Below are 21,223 nucleotides of genomic sequence, written 5' to 3' on the forward strand. Positions count from 1 at the left end.
CCCCTTCATAACCAAGATTTTGTGCCAAATGCTATCCCCCCATCAGTTCTTTTCCGTATCTGTTTTTGAGTATTAAAGAGCTAAAGTCTGATTGTTTTTATTGCTCTTGCCCTTATCATCCTCTGTTCAGCTACTTGTTGTTCTCCACATTGGGTAAGTGGTATATTCTTGAGATAGAAATCTACAAGACTATTCACTGGCAAGCAATTCTAAGAGGTATAAAGTTGAATGTGTGAGTGCAGGTATGTCACCAAAGTTATCAAGTGGGTACCTGCCATCACAGGTTGAAGTAAGCCCATGACACCTCCAGAAGGTGATTTCTGATGTCCCAGAGCCCACCTTGATCCGTGAACTGGATACCAAATACAGCTGAAGTCAACCTCCGCTACCCTCTACCTATAAATACACTCTTCCCCCGAGTCCAAATTCCTCAGGAACTTTTTAACTCTCAATAGATTTTGTCTGTGACTGGCTAAGGAGACAGACGATTCTGCTGGCTTGAGACAGATCAGAAACAGACCATCCTATAAACCTCCACTAAAGAATAAATATACCAACAGCTAACAGCTATTAACAAACCAGAACAACAACACCAACCATTCTATCAGATAGAATGCCACATACACATGCTAATAAATAAATGGTTGTGATGGTCCTCTCATAGTCTCACACAGGCATATTAATAACTTTTTTTTGATTTTTACAATATATACTGGCAGAAATGGTAGGACAACAGGAACTCATACAATGCAAAAGGACAGTGCAAGATAAGAGTATGCAAATCACCCTGCATATATGCATGCATGTATGCATATATGCATATGACTCTATATATTCAACATCCAATATTCAGCAACTGTGTAATTGTAAAGATATGTAAATTTTAGTGCACATTTTCTCCGGGTTTTGAATGAAAACGAGGACATGAACATTACAACGACGTGTGTGGGTAAATACACCTCAGCAGAAGCTACCTCTATCTGTCAAACAGAAGGATGATGTGCATTGAAAACGCATCCCCTTCCTCGTGGCACGCACATCTATCACCAATTTATGGCCACACTTCCCACTCCAGCACATCTCTGCTGTGACATCCATCTATGTCAACATCCTTACTTGCATATCTAGGGGCCCATGTTGGTTTGCTGTCCTTTAAGTGTTCATAACACATTCTTGACAGGTTTTTACCGTATGTTTTCTCTTTTACTGCAATTCTGCCTTAGTCTTATATAAGACTACCTAGAGGAAGGTCACAAAATCTAGATTTGCACATGAGTTAATGTCATGTCATGTTAAATGACAGGCAAAAGTGTGAAACCTTTTTGAAGCGATTCTCCTTTTGTGTTACCCCAGGCAGCTTAAAAGATCCCTCTTCAAGAGCGTGCCATGGGTATTTTACTGAATACTTTAATGTCCTACTTTCAATTCCTCAGGTCAAAATGTTCAGTTTACAAAGAAGAAAAACCTAGTTTTGGGTACCTTGAGCTACTAAGTCCAACTAAATGTCATGAAATATTTTTCATTTATGTGACTATGATCACTATGTACTTGCATGTGTCTGAGTGGCTTTGTTTGCAAGCATCAATGAATGTGAACAAAATCTGGTTTAAGGGTGCATGTGCCCTGATACAACAACTTTAGCTCTATTTTTTAGGAGGTAATCAGCCTTTACTAATACTTGGTGTAGTTGGTGTTTCTCAACATGTGAGGAGCAGGCAAATAAGAGAGGATCTAAATGATTCTCCGGCAGCATTACAGCACACTGGAGCAGCACCAACACAACACACCGCTGCTGCTGCTGCTGCTGAGCTTATCACGGCACTGCAGTGCTAGGGAGGAGCCCAAACAAGCTCACAGCAGTAGCTTGTGGCAACTTCCTCCTGTCTCCAGATACTGTGAAGTTTGGTTGCACACTGTTGGATGATCCTCTTTATTAGTCAGCAAAGTACCATTACATCTACCAGCATAATTCTTCAAGTAAAGATGAAATTTTGTTGGGGTGAAATAAGTCCCCCGTGCTGTACCCGTGAAATGTGAGCATATCAGGTCCTGTCTCCGCTAAAATGTTAATCTTGTGATGAAGGGACGAAGGGCAGGGCAGGGAGGGCGTTTACTTAGTTTCAAAAGTGAGAAATTGTTTCATGCAACACATGTATCCATGCATTTAAATTCCACTCTTTATTCATCGGGTTCTCGATTACGAAAATGACCCAAAGTGAATTCAAAAACTGATCATTTCTGATGTAACTGACTGCAAGGAATACTCTCACCTTTCTGTGTTGTTAATAAACTCCTCATAACCATCAGAGGGCACTAAAAATCCACCTGATGATCTCTACAGTTAAGAAACCAAATATCACTCTAATTAGAGATCTACTGTATACTGTTTTAATGGGTGATGCATCAACTTTGCACAACCTGGCTGATTTGGATGTATTACTAATTTGAGAGGAAAATAACCTGATGTGTACGTTTTTGATGAGCAGGATTACTTAAGTAAGTGTGTGCCCTGATTAACCAATTTAGCCCAATTTAATTGGAGCTGTGACTCAAACCTGTGATGATCACGGTGGACATCACGACCATTCCAGCAGGCAGTGTGTGCCAGAGGCTGTTGCCATACTCTGACCGTGACGCAATGATACAATGTGGAGTGAAACTGTCCAATGTAGAGATTAATGGAATTTCAGCTTAAACCGAAAATAAATGCATGAGAGGAGACTTCCCAAAATAGATTTGACAATGCACTGCACTCGGGAGCATTGTAATTTGCTAATCCTATACTTAAGCCTTTTCCACCAAAATCATTCATGAGTCAACACAATTTTGTTGATAAAGCTACAATTACTACCAGTGATGTGCAGAAGAAAAAACTAGTCCAAGAAAAAACAAAAAACAAACAAACAAACAAACAAACAAAAAAAAAAAAAAAAAACACAGTAAAAACAACAATCAATTACACTTCACGGGGTATTAATTTACATTTTCCCCACCAAAAGACCATATCATAGGCTACTATTATCATATATCACTCTGATAGTGTTTATTATATTCACTGTTTCACATGATAGAGATTTGTTTTCCAGTGTAAAAAACAGGGGGTGGAGGACAGGTTAAGCTCTATTTTGTTAACTCTAGTCCAATAAAATTGTACACTGACAGAGTTGATGTGTCCACGCCAATCTAACGCGTCGCCTTCCTCCAGAAACGGGATCATTCAGCCTCACTTTCCGTTCAAACCAACGCAGGGTTAAATCCTACCAGCAGTCGACTGGACGTGGCTTTATGAGCGGATGAACAGTGACAGATGATGAGTTTAGTGCCCTGAGGATTGCGCACAAGACAGTCAGTGATCTGCTAACAGCCGTTTAACATCGCAGAGTGCCGGCGCGGTGGGAGACAGGAAGACTGACTCAATCTGGGACACTTGGTGAGATAACGCGTTTTAGAGGGGTGTCAGACAGATCGAGAATTTAAAATTATCCCAATTATATGTAGTTTCAGTTCAAGCTTCCCCACATCTACCGACCGGACACCAAGTCTCCGGGCTTGTTTACGCACAACTTTTACGCACAATCCGCCGATGGACGGATAGACCCGTTCATGTCACGTGCAGAACGGAGTACACGGCAAGTTTTACTCCCACAGGTGTGATTTTGTCAAGTGTGTGAACTCCAGAAATGGAAGAAAGGATCAGCTCCACGCTCCTTTGAAATAAGAGCAAACCACGGAGACTGGGAACTTGCGTGGAGCGGTGAGCCTCGCCGGGTGCCAAAATGAGCGCTTACTGCCATAGCTGGAGGATCTTACACATATTCTTTGCAACAATCACAACAGTTCTCACACAAGGTATGTGACGTGGAGTAAATTAATTGTGCGTTTTGAGTTCATTTAAATCCAGAATGTCTTTCACGGAAGAGCAAATGGCCAGCTGATTCACAAGTGATATTTCCCTTGATGCTCCTTGTAACTGTCGCTGCTGAAGCATCTACAACATGTGTCTGCACAGTACTTGATGACAATAGTTTAAAACAAATGATCCATTAAAATTAATTGACCATCTGCTGGACATGCATGGCCATTGTGGGTGGGGGTGGGGAGTTTCAAAAGGGCCATTTCTCAAAGAGCATAGGGTCCATGCCACCAGTGAGAGAACTTTGTCTAAAAGTCTGAATAATGAATTTAAAAAATCTTAATAAATGCCACAATGTCACATTATGTCAGAGCGATACAGTTTTATTTAAATCAATGAGCCCAACATGAGCATATGTATCTTGCTTGCTGCCAAGATGTTTAACAGCATTGAGCAGGTTATTAAACATTTAAGATGGAATCTCAGTGAGGAGTAAAAGACTTGATGGCTTTATGTTATGACTTGTGTTACGCCTTAATGCTCAGTGCTTTCCCTCTCCCTGGGATGTATTACTTTCCCTTATGGATGTCTGCTGCTAGAAAACTGGGGTACAGTATTTTCATGCACACTGGTCAGGAATGAGACAAAACAAAGAGCAGGGAATAATCTAAATGTCCAGCTCTGATAACGGAAAAGAAAAAGAAAAAAAAAAATCATCACAAAGCATTTACTTTAAAGCCTATAACTGCCTTAAAGATGGCTATTTCTAGGGAATGCAGACTGGCTGATTTATACGGATAAGGGGATGATAAAAATGGAAAAAAAAATCATGATAAAACAGATTTTTAAAAGCAGCTTTAAGAGTCTCATTGTACATAACAATCCCCACCAATGGGTTAAGCCTCTCTCTCTCTCTCTCTCTCTCTCTCTCTCTCTCCCTGCCTCCCCCCACCCCCTCTATCATTTCAGCTCCTCCACCCTGTTTATTTATTTATTTCCATCAAAGTCCCTAAGCATGTATGATCAGTGCTACATCTTGTTTGTATATCTGTATAAAGCTATAGCATCTAAGATGAGAGCATGATGCTCTGAAGAGCACTTCAGCTACACTAATCAGAGAGATTTCTCAACGAGGCGCCGCAGTTATGTTTCGGCCTAACTTTTATCCTGGAAAGAGCTCATATCCAGACCTGTAAGCAGCAGTGCTGTTGCCAACACTTGGTGAATTCACTGTCATGTCATACATGGCACAACAAGAAATCACAAAAACAGTCTGATTACACAGCATATATGAGAGGCTGTGGCCATGTGCAGGCAGCATGAAATGGGATTTGGAGATATTTTGAGCCATAAATAGGCCTGTTCGTCTCTCAACTACAGTTTAAAAAGTAGACATCCATTTTATGCTGCTGTGATGCAATTTGAAGTCAACTCACTTCTGCAAGCTGTTTTCCACAGATGGCAATTATCATTACTGCACATTAGAATTCAACATGGTTGCTCAGGTCTTGTGCATCTTAATAGAATAATACAAGATTAATTGCATTTGTGATAATGGTAAAAGAAAAGCATACAAAGAGGAAGTTAGTTGACTTGCCTTTGAAACAAATGAAGTAATATGCAATCTTTACACCAGGGCAGAATCTGCTCTGGAGCTCATCAGGCACACAATCACCTCTGCATTAAAACATGCCATTGGGGACCTGATGAAGTACGTTCTTTGCTTCTTTCAGCATTCAACAATCAACAATCAACAATACTAATTTAAACAGAAAAACAGCCCTTACTTAACATCGGAATTATTTGCACAAGCCACATAATAATGACTAGTAAACCTCTGGGAATATTAAACCTTTCAAGGTTAAGTACCATGATTATTTTTCATTTCCACTTCCACTACATGTAAATAAAACTGCAATTGATATATACAAACTTCAAAAAGGTGGCTGCATATTTTCTAAAGCACACAGCACCACTGTGGGAAGCTATTATACACATGAAAAGTTCAATTCCAAAATGCCAAATATCCATTTTGTGAAGAAAATCACAACCTGAGGTTTTTCCTATCAGTCATGTGCTACTTTCAGGTACTTTCAAATAGTGGATAGCTTAGAGTACGCAAACCCTCTTAAATCGACCTATACAGAGAACATATATAAGAGATAAACCTTTTCAATCCATTTGAATACCAGCTTGATTAATATCATATGCTTTTAAGCCTGACATATGGATTTAAAAGGGGAATCACTCTCTTGTTGTTTCTTTTTTTCTCCCTGGAAAAGCATTTAACCTACATACAACAGAAAAAAAACAACCCAACAACAAACCAACCAACCAAAAAACAACACAGAAATAAATAAATAAATAAATAAAACAAAGCAGGAAAAAAAACATACATAAGCTTGAAGTGTAGCAGCATGGCATCATGACATTGATGCTCTCTGAGTTAGCTGAGGAGGAACAGAGGTTCAGGGTCTCCAAGATGAGTGATTTGAGAGGCTGGAACAGCTGGTACAGCGGATTTGCTCTCTTGTTTATCAGCTGAGGGCAGGGCTCTCATCATGTTGATAGGCCGGTGTAAAAATAAAGGTTTCCTTATGTTGCCTGTTGTTAGATACCAGAAATAACACCGCTGGAAAAGCACATGGTTGCTTGCAAAGAACGCTGCCCTAAAACTTTGCGTGTTCTCCGTGCTCAGAGTAAATGTTCCCCCTCTGGTTTTCTGTGATGATGAAACTTTAACAGTAACAAGAAAGGCACAGATGACCCATCAAATCCAGCTGTAAAGGGATGAACGTGGATGTTAAGTACTTTGTGGCTACACTGGCAGTGTGTTCCCCCTCCTGGAGATGGGCGAGCCAGTTTTTATTCACTGTCACTGCAGTCAGAGCTGCAGCCAACTCTGGTATTAAACAGCACATCTGTCACTGTGGCCGCTGGTAGGCTGCGTAGGGACGGCACCATTCCCAGCTCCAGTCTCTCAGCCACTCAGTGAACATGACTGAGACTCATGTCTTGTGTTTGCAGAGAAAAACAGATGCTGCTAGCTTCCTCCAAGGGCCTGATATGTTGACAAGATTGTGACACATAGATTCATTGCAGTGTGAACTGTCTGACCACACTACAGACTCTTTACTATGGTCAGCGCTTGAGAGTAAAACCAACAGTGGCATGATGGAAAGGCCTGTCAAATGCCACAAGTCATGACAGATATGGGGACTGATTTTGACTCCCCAAGCTCTCCTCAGTGGAAAAATAATCATCAGTGATTCAGATCACTCTGTAATAAAAACACTTGTCTCAATGCATATACAGATAGATGAGTAAAAAGAAATTAAAATGCCAGATCTCATTGAAATTTTGGTTTTGTAATGTATGAAGGCAGTCTTAATGATAATGCTTTATTTATTTATTTATTATTTACCACCCAACACCAAGTTTTGTGCAGTCTCATCCAATCTGAGATAATCTGCAGTAAACACCAGTGTATATTATATCCATAATTCACCCAGCAGGGCAATTAACCACCAAACAAACAGTGCACACTCAGGTGAACTGCCACAGTCTGTGTAATCTGTCAAAATGGACACCTAATGAGGACACATGAAGGCCCGCTGACCCTTGCGTCTGCTCATTTCCATAGAGGCAGATGTCTATCCTCCGAGCCTTTCGATGGGATCAAAACAACAACCAATGCTCTCGCTTGCTTTTTGTTCACTTTGCTCTCATATAGTATAGACGAACTGGGGAGCTGGTGTAAAAATGCACCGGTTATAACACAATTTCCATTTCATTAGGCGTGATTCAATTTCCTGGAATTCTCATCCTAATTTATAGCGGGCTTTTCTTATATTTTACATTACAATGCTGTGATATTCTTATTTTTCATAGAGTAGGAGTCTTGCTAGATGGTCACAGCCCAGTGATAATGTGAAAAGCCATTTCAAGCCTGACCTTTGGTGGCTGGTTACACCTTAATGCCAATTGTGCCAGTCCCACCTGTTCTCCCCATACAAAGGTGGCTGAGTGAAGCTGAGGAGAGCTGAAGCTGAGAATGGAGGGTTTGTTTTTGTCAGAGCGAGAGAGAGAGAGAGAGAGAGAGAGAGAGGAAGAAAGAGAGAGAGAGGAAAATGTACCATGAACACATTCACAAAAAAAGTTCAGCCATATATAATCACAAAAAAGTTTGCTCGTTCTTTTAATTGATATTCTCAAGCACTCCCAGGCATTATTTTAAAAACAAATTTTATATTTTAACAGCACATAATCTGTCATCATTTTTTTGGCCCAGTTTATTAACTGGAAACAAGCTTTAAAAATGAAAGCGTCTGCTAGGATTTCTGCGGTAATTTAGTTGCATGATATTTCTCTGTGACATGATTAGCTTTCTGGATGATATTTAGCAAAGGCGCAGAGCTAAACTGCAGTTCCATCCCAGCAGTTGGTGCAGCTGCCTCAGAAACTATAATACTCCTAAGCTTCTCTTGTTGTAATTTGCAATATTTCCCCTATGTGCCCGGCTATGGGAATTTTAAGATTAACTTTTAAGGTCAGTGGTCTTTTAGTGTAATAATTTGATGCCCCACTCAGTTGATCAGTTGAACTGAGCTGACTTTAGTATTAGTTCCTAGGAAGTTGCTGGTACATTTTGTATTATTTTATTCCCCAATGTACAGAGAAGCAGAGTTCCACGATCCCATTTTCATTTCAAATGGATTCCAATTATTCAAACCTGTGGTTCCATGGCATATTTTCATAAAATGCTGTGGCTATAAATAACAAGCCTAGTGTAATCTCCTATTTTTACCCAACAGACTTGAACAGTCAGGAGTTGACAGACAGCAGTAAGAGCCCAGTGCCTTTCCCTCTCGTCTTACCAGTCAACTACGAGGTACGGGATGTTGACTACTTCTTCCTGAAGGAGGCTGGGCAGGACTTTATGAGGAATTCAAGCATGCAGAGTCACACACAGCCCTTTGTCATCTTGAGAGCCAGCCGCCAGCCTGCCATCAATGCCAGCTATGGTGCTCTGTCCACAGAGCAGCCTGTGCCCATAGACCTAATCCACTCTGTGCGTCTATTCAATGCTCCAGGGGTCTTTACCTATAACTGGAAAGTCCAGTCCTTTGTGCTAACCCCAAGGGTCTTCTCCTCCAAGCCCAAAGTGCGGGTGCTCTTCTATGTGGCAGGAAGGGACTGGGGCAGGGGCGAAGGGGCTGTGGATGAGCTGCCGTGTGTGACAGTCTATGCCTTCTGGCAAACCCAGGAGGTGAGGGGCTCCTGTGCCATGGGAGGTGAGAGGGGAACCTGCATGGCTGAGTTGGCTCCTCTGCCTGGTTGGTTCACCCCAGGGGCAGAGAGCACCAGCAGGGAGAAACAGGACCCGTCCACTGGAAACCCTGTGGAGCTGTACTACCAAGCTCAGCCCAAAGTCAATGGGAAGTGTAACTCTGTGGATGGAGGGCGCTGGGGGAGCTCAGGACAGCAGGCTGAGTATGTTCCTGTCACTCCCATGCAGAGGATTGGCAGCGTGCATCTTCTTCAGGTGCCTAAGGGAATGGCAACCCTTTCTCGACTCAAGCTGGGCAACGCCATTGTTATACGGACTTCCTCCAAACCACTAAAGAAGACAGACATCGCCACCTTCTACATCCTCATGGCCAGCTCTGCCCAGCTGGCAAACTTCACTCTCCGGTAAGCCTTTTCTGCTCACCTTATAGCTTGCAGTGCTGACTGGGAACATGATGTCATCAATTGCAACTCATCAAACATTAGGATTGTTGACAATAATCCGCATAGTAGGATAGGATAAAATAACTACCCCAGTAGATTTTATTGTGATACATGAAGTTAAATATTTTCATCACTCCAGGGGGCTCTGTCTAATTCTATTGATTTTTATTTAATTGGTCAATCAGAATTCAATAAGAGTAATTGTTCGCTAACAGCATTAGTCCTCTTCCCTAATGTGTCTCTGCTTCCACAAATCCTGTGCCATCAAAAATAAGGGAATACTGGAGGAAATGGGATTTAACATGGATTATGGCATTTCTCTGAAAATATGATAGAGGTTAACTGTCTTTCCGAGAACTGTGGTGAATATTCATGTTCAATGGAGAAAAAAAAATGCGTGTTTGAGCGAGCACAGTCTGATGACATTCACAGCGGTTTGCACTTTCAGTCACCAAGCTTGACGTGGATCAACTGAAATCACGTGTAGCTTGTGAGTCATTATCTCTCTGCATTAAAGGCCATGCTCAGGCTTTTTGTGTTTATATCAATGCAGCGCAATTGAATGTATGAAGATCACAGGGATTAACAGCAAAGCTCAATTTAATTTAAGGTTGTGTTCTCATTTTTGCAATATTCAATGCTCAGTTTGATTGGAGTTGAGAGCACTTGTAGTACAGTCATGGAGCAATAACCCTCCGGAGGTCTCGGTGACATAATAATAATGGAGGCTAATTTTACGCAGAGTGTTATTCTGTTTTATGTTTTCCCAAAGAATAAATGACTCAACCATATCTGAAGTGCACTCACCTTTAAGCTCGATCTTTGACTCCAGAGCGCTTATCTGAGAACTATTATCCCCTTGAGGAGAGAGAGACATACATAAAAGAAATAAAGGATGAAAAAAATGCCCTTCTCAATCTGCTCTCATGTCTGGTTGTCAGCTTGTTAGTCAGGCAGGGGATACAGCCACTCTTCACATCAAGGTGAAATGATGCAACATGAGAGCTTGCCACTTGAACAGTGGATTAGAATTGGAATGCTTCCATCGTGCTCTCATCGCTCCATTGATATTTTTTTAGGGTCATGCACACCATAATACCTTATATTATTACCAGACAGAGATACAAGAGAATTGAATTTCAACACAGCTAAATTTGTCAAGCCCAGCTGTCAAAGCAGACAAGTAGAGATTTATGCTAACTTGATTAGAGATAGATTTTTTAAAAATATCTATATATTATTTCAGATAGTATCCATTTTACTCCTAGCCGGTGAACAATGATGTGTCAGGAAGCCCAGGATGCACTTTCATGATATGCCTCTATTTATGTGGCTTGAATGTAGATTGCATTCCTTTTATGATACATGAATAAAGTGTATCAAAGCCTTACTTCAAACAACCTCTGTTGAGGTAGGTTTAATTTCTATTAAAGTGCTTGAAGGCAGCAGTCCAAAAGTTTATTGGTTTCTGCACAAGAGGCCACAGTTTTCTTGTCTGTTGGACTGAAAAGATTGAGAAATGGTGGAATATGCAATCAATACGCTCTGGAAATCGCAGTTGCTTCCACTTTGAGTTGCTCATAGGTGCTGAACAGTTCAGAAGGAGACAGTCAGAAGAGGTGCTCATATATTATTAATAGCTTTTTCACCTGAAATCATTCACTTAGGCAGTCACTTACTCAGCAAGTCAAACTGTGAATGCTGCAGTAGGTAAATGTTGATTGAGCAGGTGGCAGTACACGGATGCACTTGACCTCCTGTTCAAGCTTTAGAGTAACGTTTTAAGGTAACGGCTCAAATAGAAAGTTTAGCTCCAGGCTTTCGTGGGTTCTCAAAATTTCCCTTGGGAGTGCAGTCTTTTCTAAGGTGCCCAAAAGTAATGAAGGAGCATGAAGCTCGGTGTGCTTTATCCCACATTTTAGTGGGACTATTCCTTCACCGAGCTCAGACACATAAAATTGTATCATGCTTTTCCATCAGTAGACGTGTAATTCATAAAGTTGGACTGTGTATTTGAATAACATAGTCACCCACTCTTCTTTTGCCACTCTGTTGGACTTGGATTCTGTTTTTACAGAAGCACTGGAGCAGAAAAGAAATATTTCTCTTGACTTTCCCCCTTCATGGTGCTTTTTAATCATTGCTGTTTTAATTCCACACTGTCATACTTTACTCAGTCATGCTAGTTTCTACCCAAATAGCTGATAGCAGAAATGTCTGTCGCCTCTCCTCACAGTTCCTGTCACTTGGGTGGGGGGTTAGAAGTTGGTAAGGGGGGCTACTTAGTAGCTCAACACTTGCTGGTTTGGACTGACAGTGCCCAATTCTTCCAAAGAAGTGTGTTCTATGCAAAATCGCTGTGGGTCGATTGAAGCTCGGACTGTTTAGACTCAAATGACAAGAAATCATGGAGTAAGCATGACATTTGATGATTGATTCTACATGGTTGTCATCAACAACTCACAATAACAGCGACTCACCGATAGAGATCAGAACCAGAGCTTTATGGCACTTTATGTTGTTGTTCTCTCCTGAATAGATCTTTGCTTGTACTGTATAAAAATGTATGCTTTGGATAAAAGCAATACACATAATAATACCACCACCAACAACAACACCAACAACAACAATAATAATAATGATAACATAGTAATCCCTGCCATAAACAATAAATAAATAAAATTATTTTTAAAATGAAACATAGGTAGTTGTCTGGAAATGCAATTGCAATATTCACACAAATATATAATTCTGATTAGGCATCAGTTAAGTCTAAAGGTCTTCACGTCAATCAAGCCCTGGCAGTTTTGTCTTTGTGGTTGAAACTGCCCTAAAACATAAACTGTATGTAGTCTTTCCTGTGTGCCATAAACAAGAGACAATACATTTACTGCTCTCCCGCCTCACATAGCCAGTAACAGTGATGCCCTCCCCCAGCTTGTCAGGCCATTAACAAGCCCTCTGCATCTGGTTCTTAACAGCTGTCTATGCGCTTTATCACTGTCTGAATGTCCCATTAAGCTATGCTTAATACTCTCTCATCAGCATGATAAACCTGTTATTGATGTCTATATTCGGAGTCAAGGGACATACAAATGTGAAGTCGGCTGAGAAAAAGTCAAGCCACACCTGTCCGTTCCACCGAAATGAACCTGTCATTCTCAATGACAGTTTGATAAAGGTCATAGTCAAAGTATTGTACCACCATCATCACACCATTCATGTGAAGGGCAATTAGATTGCCTAAAACCCATTTAGTGTGTGATCAGTAAGTTGAATGGCGTGCAGTATGATCTGACATTTTTTTTTTTTTTTTTTACAACCATAAAAAGTAAGTAATATCTGACAAGATGCTATTAATAGTCTGTCTTGTTAGATGAGTTTTATTTAAAGGCAGCATTATGGAAATGAATGTACATGAGCGTCTGTATCAACAGGATACTGTATCAGGGAGCTCTTCAACCAGAGAGCCTAATCACTCAACTATGTGACAAATAGGACTTTTACAACCATTTTCAATGCTGTGGACCCAGCCATCTGGCAGAAGCATTGGCACAAACGTCTCCCCAGCTCCCTAAACTGCTCCATAAGTACGATAAGCACGTTGCTGATGGCTGGCCATCAGACTAGCTAAGCGATGGACATTTGCTTGCATAATTAACGATTGCATCTGTTTCTGATTGCATTGGGGTTCACCAGTGGCACCGTGTCCCGGCAGCAATGCATTCACAAAGCCAAGGATGGGAACACAAATTCTATCAGTGGGGTAATTACAAACCCCATGCAGCACCTCTATAGCGGTCTCAGTGATAGAGTGCATCTGGCTCATACTGTCTGGCTTACACAGAACATACTTGGCACACACCGCAGGCCATAGATCAGTCACCAGACCACTGATTCTGTAGCTCCTGCATGGTATTATGCATTAGGCTTTGAATTCTTCCAGTGTTCTCCTTTCCTTTGCTGGCCATCACGCAACGGCTTTGTGATCTTAAAGGGAGCGTTGAACAAAAAAAAAACTGGAACTCCACAAACAAATAAGGAAAGGGAACTGACTGAAGAGGGCCAAGGGGCAAAGGCTGCTTTGAGTGTGTTTGACAGAGGTGAGGCAGGCCATGTGTGTGCGTGTTTGTGCACCAGAGTGCATGCGTGCCTCCGTTTTTGCATTTTTATATATTTTGTATATATCAGTAAGTGAATGAATGAGTGAGTGAAGGAGTGAAGACTATGTAAAATGCAAAACTGTTGTGCCACTCATGCCTCGCCCGGTCAGAAGTGAGATGGATGGCAAGTGCAGCACCTGAGAGCTGCTTTTCTCACAGACTGTCAGCTTCAGTCTCCACAGCCATCCATCTTCCCTGCCCTGGTGCCTCCCGCTGCCCACTGCCTCCTCAGCGCCTACTAACCCAAGCCACGGACACTGGCTCCCGCTCCCAGCCACTCATAAGAAAAACTCCTCTTCCTCCACAGTCTCAGGGGATTTTTTTCCACAGGCGGGGTGGGGGCTGAAGGAGAAAAGGCTCCAGATAAGTCCTCTTGTTACTGTCACTTTTTATTAGTTAAACCCTGCTGCACTCAGCTCAATACACAGAGGTGTTTCATCATGAGAGGGCATGTTATTCAGAGGCCATTACTAGATTAACAGTCCTCCTAGGTTCTCCCATTAATACACAGGGCAAGCCATAATTCATCCATCATTGATTATGCTGGATTATTTTTTCCCCATAGAAGGGAAATGATCATATTGCACTCATAATTCCTAAGTTAGAGTGGTCTCTACAGTCACAAGAAAAAATACAAAAATATCATATTCCTTTTTTTTTTTTTTTTTGTCTTTGCTCAATATTAGATTTGCAATATAAATGCATTACATGTGGATGGTCCTTTCTACTTAATTTGTTTTTCAGCTTAAATGTTTAAATAAGATGTTGGGAGGAGGATAGACATGCTATGGATTTGCTAAGATTAGATAAAGGATATTCCCTCACATGCAACTTGATTTGTAGGCCAGGGGTCCTGCGCAGCATTAAGAGTTGGCTTTCCGTGTTTTGGTGGCACTATTCCTGACTGTGAAGAGAACTGCAGCATTTTGCCTTTAGGGAATGGCACTAAGTGGGACTGTGAATTTAAGATTTTGATTAATTGTGCAACATTAACCTGGGCTATTTGAGAGTGAGCATGTGAGGACATGTAGACAAAGCGGGGCTGAATGGAGAGGCAGGGAAAATGGCAGTTGTGGTGTGTTGCCATTAACGGGGGTAACAGGGTACAGTCTCCTCCCCTCTAGTTACCACCTCATCTTTCATCCAAGTCACAGAGCGGCTGCGCCTTTTAGATGAAAGACTCCTGCACTCGTCTTCACTCCTTTGGCCCAGTGTGTGCTTGTCCCCTCTGCTGTTTGCACTGCTGCCTCCTGGGAACCCTCCGACCGCTAACAATGGACTGCCGACTCCTTTGTGTTCTCTACTGTCATTCACTCTAATGGACAACACACAGAGAAGCTGGTCACCTTCATTCACTATACTAACACAGAGAACACACAGCGCTAACTTTGCTCAACCTTTTTCGCTTATTTTAAGAAAAAGGGCCTGGAGCGAAATGTGATCTAGCAGTCAGAGGGTGCTGCACAGACAAATTTTAAGGATTTAAATTCAGTGTATTTCCTTAGGTATATTTACTGTAGTGACCTTTGTGTTAAAGGTGTTGGGGTGGCAGGTGGTTGGAGTGATAGAGTTGTCACAGATTTGATTCTCATCAAAATGCCCATGGGCAAATCACTGGATCCCTGCCTCCTCCAGGGAGGAACTCCTGCCTCCTCCTGTGTGTGGTCTGCCTCTGATGGAGCGCACACATGTCCCACCATTTGTGTCGCCATGAGGCTGCTTCTTAATTACATGTTGTAAAATATCGCAGCTGACTTTAAAACAATGTTTTTCCACTTTGTGCCAATGTGACCCCAGAGTCTGCAGGGTTTCATTCAAACCAATCACGACATCATCTCATATTATCCTATTAATGCTCCCCTTTCTGGTCAAAGGGTTGTTAATCATATGAATTTTACACTGTCCTGAAATCCCACTACCATCTGGGACATAAGCTCAACGTAAACGAGTTGACCTGGCCCTTAATGTCCTGTGTTATAAACCCTGCACACTGCCGGGTAATTATCGGCTTCCGCTCTGATTGGCAGAGGTGTGAACGGGTAAGCTGCTAATTTGAGACCAGCACAGGCACAGCAACAAGGAATGCTCTACATTTTAGGCAGCCAATCCTAACCATGGTATATCTTTAACCTATATAATATGATAAATAACCAATAAATCACCATATTTTTTTATTAGTCTCTGACTTTAATTCATAATGCAGTTGTAATAAGAGACGTATGATGTGAGCATGATGTTGGAGAAAACCCTGCATTTCATTTGGGTTGGAAGATTGTGATACCGGTTAACCAGTGGAGGTGAAATATGTGTACGAGACTTCAGCTCTGTTATCTACTTTTTTTTTTTTTTTTTTTTTTGTAACTCGTGTAAAATCCGATTGCTTGACATGAAAGTGGTATCAGTGAAATCAGCAGTTGTAGTGATTAGTTAGGATTAAGACTGGCAGACTGATGAGTCACGATGGCACATGATTGAAAGTGACCACTCGAAAAGAAAGCCCTAATCTCTTTAATTGTAAGCTTTTTGCCTGTGAGCTGTTTGTGTGATTGAATGTTTAACAGTGTGACATATGCCACAAGAGACAACTCCATTGATTGTGAAGAAGACACAGACCGAGGAAAACAGAGAGAGAGGACAAAAATGATGGGTCAGGAAAACTCAGAAGTTCATTGCACAGGCCGTAAGTTGCACTTAACTTACAATTACAGCCTCAGAGAGCTTTAGTCTGGCACTGAATGCACTTAAAGAGAAAGCCTGGAGAGCTGTAAGTGCAATCAAAATGAAATTTTACAGTATCCAACTTCTAATTAAAATCGGGCCTGGAATGTTTGATGGCATGGTCTGGCCCTCTGTGCTGTGTGTTAGTCAAGTTTGAGGTCCACTCAGTCATCATATGCTTCACTGGTTGAGACACAACCTACATTCTACAAATACAAGGAAAAAAAACCAAAACACCAACCAGAGCATGCAGTGACACTAAGCAGTCAGACCATGACTTTCCAAACACCAATTTGTACAAACCAAATTATTATGCAGTGCAAACTCGCCGATTTGGAACGCTGGAAAAAAAAAAAAGATAATAAAAGTCAAAGAAGAAATCAGACAATATGCGTTAACCAAAGATCTCTCTGCTATGAAGCCTCATGCAGCGACCACCAACTGGCAGTCATAACTGGAGGGCATGAAAAAACTTGGCAACCAAAAATAAACAGAATATGTGGTAACTTTTTGATAGGTGAGGTGCAGACACAGATACACGTGGTCATAAAATGTGAAAATGATGTGTGATCTCTGTCTTGATGCTTTGGGAATATTACTAACTTTCTTGGCGATGAAACGGCAAGAAAGAAATGAATCGAATAGAGAGATAGACTCTTTTTGTCTTGCACTGTTGCGTGTTGCTCTACTGCAGAAATATCCATGCCAAGATTAGTGCTCTCTGGAGACCTCGCTTCCAGATTACATCTTGGAAAAGCAGAACGTGCAGATGTTCTCAGAAACAAGGGTTCAGGCACACAAATGTACATGCATGCATAAATTTAAACACACACACACACACACACACACACACACACACACACCAATGCAAATCCATCAAGAGGTTATCTCAAACATTTCAATTAGGAGATAATGCGTTTTGGTCGAGTGTGTTTTGTTGCTGTGCTCTGAAATGGCAGCGATGTCTCCTCTCCTTTTGCCCGACTTTGAAAGTTGTCTCCCAGCCTCCACGTATACACTCGGCCGAGCCGCCGAAGTGCACAGCGCGCTGTTGCCTCTATCGTAGATTACACCTCCTCAGAGACTCATAATGCGCTCAACACTTTTACAACCACGTTTATCTCAAAGATTCGGAGATAAACCATACAGCTTTGCATGCAGATGAAAACCAAAGAATTACATTAGTGATGTTGTTCTGTGCTATTAGAAACAACTTGAGGTTTTTTTCTAGTTATTTAGGATTCAGGGAGTCTTATCAGAGCTTTGAGTAAAGACAATTACTAAGGAGTGATGGTTTGTGACAGTGGTTGAGTGTATGGCTTAGAAGTATCTTTAAGCACTACACTGGATTTTTACATGTCTGACTCCCCTGGCCTCACAGTGATTGTAATATTTGTAGGAGGACATGTCATTAAGATTTGACCTTGTGCATGCCAGTTATATTAGCAGCGTCCGTTGGGATTGTTCACATTCAGTTGTGTTCTGCTTAACATTTACAAATGAGCTCTCAGTAAGACTAACAGGCCATTAGTAGAGTATGAAAAACTAGATGCACATGGACAAAGAGGGAGGCTGTACACAGAAGGAAAGATGCTATCGTCTGTTCTTCAAATGTAAGTTGTCCTCTGTGTAATGAAAGGAATTGTAAGGGTGGCTCGACTAAGTGGGTGTACTGCAAACAGATTGTGGACTGAATGTTTTGTTGTAGAATTTGACTGACTGCTCCTCTGAGTCTAATTGGTATCTTTTCTGTCCCTCCTTTTCTCTTTGGGAGTTCGAGATTGGCTTACTTATTTATTTACTTGACTTTTTTTTTTTTATTATTGTTCTGTGAGTAATTTGAAATGTAGCTGCCGTCTTGTTAAGGACAAATGGATCTAAATGGGGCAAATCTGGCTAAGTAAAGCTTAAATAATTGAATAAGTGTAAAAAAAAAAAATGCTGCATAAAGCCATAGAACTTTCCAAATGGAAATTTGAATTTACCTCACATTGGGAATTCAAACTAAAGCACAGCAAATGAAATAAAAAGTAGCAATATATCTAGTAAATTGTTCAGTGTTTTTCCACTTTAATGATGGAAAATGATTATTCATTGCTGCGGAGTCGATTGGCAGTTAAAATAGGATATTTTACTGTTACTGTATTCTTGACCTTTTCTTTTTTGACTCTTCCCAGAGCGACAGTAAAGAAAGGTGTGACCTTTCGCACAGCAACACCCAGTAACTCTTTACTATGGGACATCACTCTGGATATGGGAGTGGATGGGGCCACTGCTGTGATTTGTCAGAGGAAGGCTCCCATTCCCGGAAAAAGGCAAGTCTGGTCTCTTGATATTACTGTATATGACAGTGTGTGCTATCTAACTGTTGTGTCAGTGCAGGGACATGCATCATATCTTTATCACTATTGTTTGGATGGACAAATAACACTCCCACATATTGTTGAATGCCAAGGTACATGTAGTATCTCCGGTTGCTGCAGTAATATATGTCCTGCAAAAGATTACACCAGTACCTGTGTGGCAAAAGACAGGCCACCTTCATGGTGTGGGTCTGAACGGGGCTGAGTGCACATGGCATCTTGTGTTGTATCTTAGGAAGACATCTTTTATACCGTCTATAGAAGAGGCACAGGCTGACTTATTGGAAAAGCTCCTAAAAGCTGCCCCTTGTAAAAGACTAGTGCCTTATTTTTCCTCACCATTTCTTTCTACTTTATGTCTAAACACTTACCAACAGTGCATGTCTATGCATTCCCAACACACAGTGCACACTGCATTCAACTTTTATGCAATGATGTATTATTATTTTAACACCCGAATAAACCTTGCAAGTCCAGCTATCCCAAGACTGTTGGATCAACATAAGACAAAATCTAACCCTAAAATCATTTGATTGTTGACTGTGTTTAACTGAGTTGAGTTCATTTAAGTGTTAAGTCATAAGCAGGCTCTATCCTCCATGAGATGACCGGACACCTTTGCATAAAGTGGCAACACAAAGTAAAAAGACTTGAGCTGCATGCTCTCTCGAGCCTGCTGCCTCTTGCATGATAACTCCTCATACAGCTGGAGCAACAATAGCCAAACGGTTAGAGAAGCAGACTTGTTACTGGCTGGAGGAGTGTGTGTGGGGGAAAGAGAATGTATAATGATCATCCCTGCCCCAACAACTATGGCCGGCATGCCCTTGAGCTAGGTTCTTAACCTCCAACTCTCCGGTGAGGCAGCACTAAGGTTAGACTGATGCCCAGTGAAAAAAGGCAAGGGGAAGAGATGAGGACACTTATATTAGTAGGTGTAGCACTCTTGCTACTGCTGCAGGCTAAGTGAAGATGCAAGTTTGCTACACTAACACCTTGCCCCAAACTGATAAACAAGTGTTCCACATGCTTGTCATCTTGTTAGTGCGTTTTTCCAAGGCCGACTTGCACGAACGTTCTCCCAGGAAAGCAGCTCCACTCTTGTGTTGTTCTTGGTATTGAGAAACACCCAATATTTGAAATCTACTCAGCTGATTTCTCCTGGCAAAAATGCTTAGAAGTGAATCTAATAATAAAATAACATGCAATTTGAAAAAATCTACAGTTGTTGGCCTGGGGTCTCATATCCACTGCTTTCGGCTCCTCTCTTCTCTGCCAAAATGAGCTTGGGTCGCAAAAGATGACATTTCACAAAAATACGAGACCACAATGACAGTTGAGAATGCATTTTGAGAAACATCTAAGTCATATATGTTAGCCCAGGTGACCACTGAAATTCAAGCCTACCAACCTCTACTAGCTGTTGACTCAACTCGCCTCAACCAGACAATCTTCTGAGATCATGAGCACCACATTGCTTTTTATAAATGCCTTTCACAAATTAATGTTTCAGTTTACATATCGCTGCTCAGTGAAAACCATCTCCAAAATGTCCACTTTTAAGAAACTAAGAAAAACAGTCTTGTTTTTAGCTCAACAGCTTTGCATTTGTCAGTTTGCCTGATTAATTTTGAAAATGTTTAATAAACCCAAGAGTTGTAGAACTTATTGAACCCATAAAGGAGAGAGTAAATTCTTAAATGAAGAAAAAACATGAAAATCACCAAAAGTGGTTCTCACTTGATAGTGCAGATATAATTTATTCTATTTAAGGTTCTGTCTTTGCTGTACAAGAGCGCTTTGGCCAACAGTGGTTTCATTCAGCCAGGAAGATTATTTCTTCTCTAGAGCCGCTTTGCTGTTCTGAAATGTTTGTATGACTAAAGCTCTGATTTGTGTGCCAATGTGTTGAATGGGGTGAACATGACAGCACTGGAAAAGAGCAAGAGAGCACGTTTCTTTTTTTAACCCTGAATCAAGGTTAAAAAATAAATTTGTCCCATTTTAGAGCGCCGAATTCAAACTCATTGTTAAATGTGGCAGAAACATTTGGATTTGTGCAACATTGTCGCTTCAGAGGTCACCCAACAATGGATGCAAGCACAAAAAGACTTTCAACTTGCTTCAAACGCAGACAAAACGCTGACCTTATCTGTGCTTGTCATTATTGGTTTGACCTCATTAAGTTGTTTTCCCCATTTGGCATGGATTAGGACATTGTTTATCACAGCTACTTTTTGGGTTAACATATTTTTTCACTCAGAGTCAGTTAGTCTAATCCGCTCTAAAATGTCATAGAACTTACAGAACCCCTGCGGAGGCCGTCTACTGTCACACTACTGTGGGGATTTCATGGACTTTTGTCTCTGTGCATCCTCGCTTCACTGAGACTG

The 21,223-nt window shown here is 41.3% G+C and overlaps 1 protein-coding gene across 1 annotated transcript in view; it reads left to right on the forward strand.

The window, feature by feature from the left end:
* Nucleotides 1–3,399: 3,399 nt before the first annotated feature.
* The window catches only part of LOC115365312 (transmembrane protein 132D), a 29,921-nt gene continuing 12,097 nt past the window's right edge, over nucleotides 3,400–21,223 (forward strand). Inside the window, exons 1-3 of the mRNA XM_030060267.1 lie at nucleotides 3,400–3,849; nucleotides 8,668–9,547; nucleotides 18,645–18,782. Of these exons, the coding sequence (XP_029916127.1) occupies nucleotides 3,777–3,849; nucleotides 8,668–9,547; nucleotides 18,645–18,782 (1,091 nt within the window). The 5' untranslated portion in view covers nucleotides 3,400–3,776. The remainder of the gene's footprint in view (nucleotides 3,850–8,667; nucleotides 9,548–18,644; nucleotides 18,783–21,223) is intronic.

This window comes from Myripristis murdjan, chromosome 9, assembly GCF_902150065.1.
Source record: "Myripristis murdjan chromosome 9, fMyrMur1.1, whole genome shotgun sequence".
Lineage (NCBI taxonomy): Eukaryota > Metazoa > Chordata > Actinopteri > Holocentriformes > Holocentridae > Myripristis > Myripristis murdjan.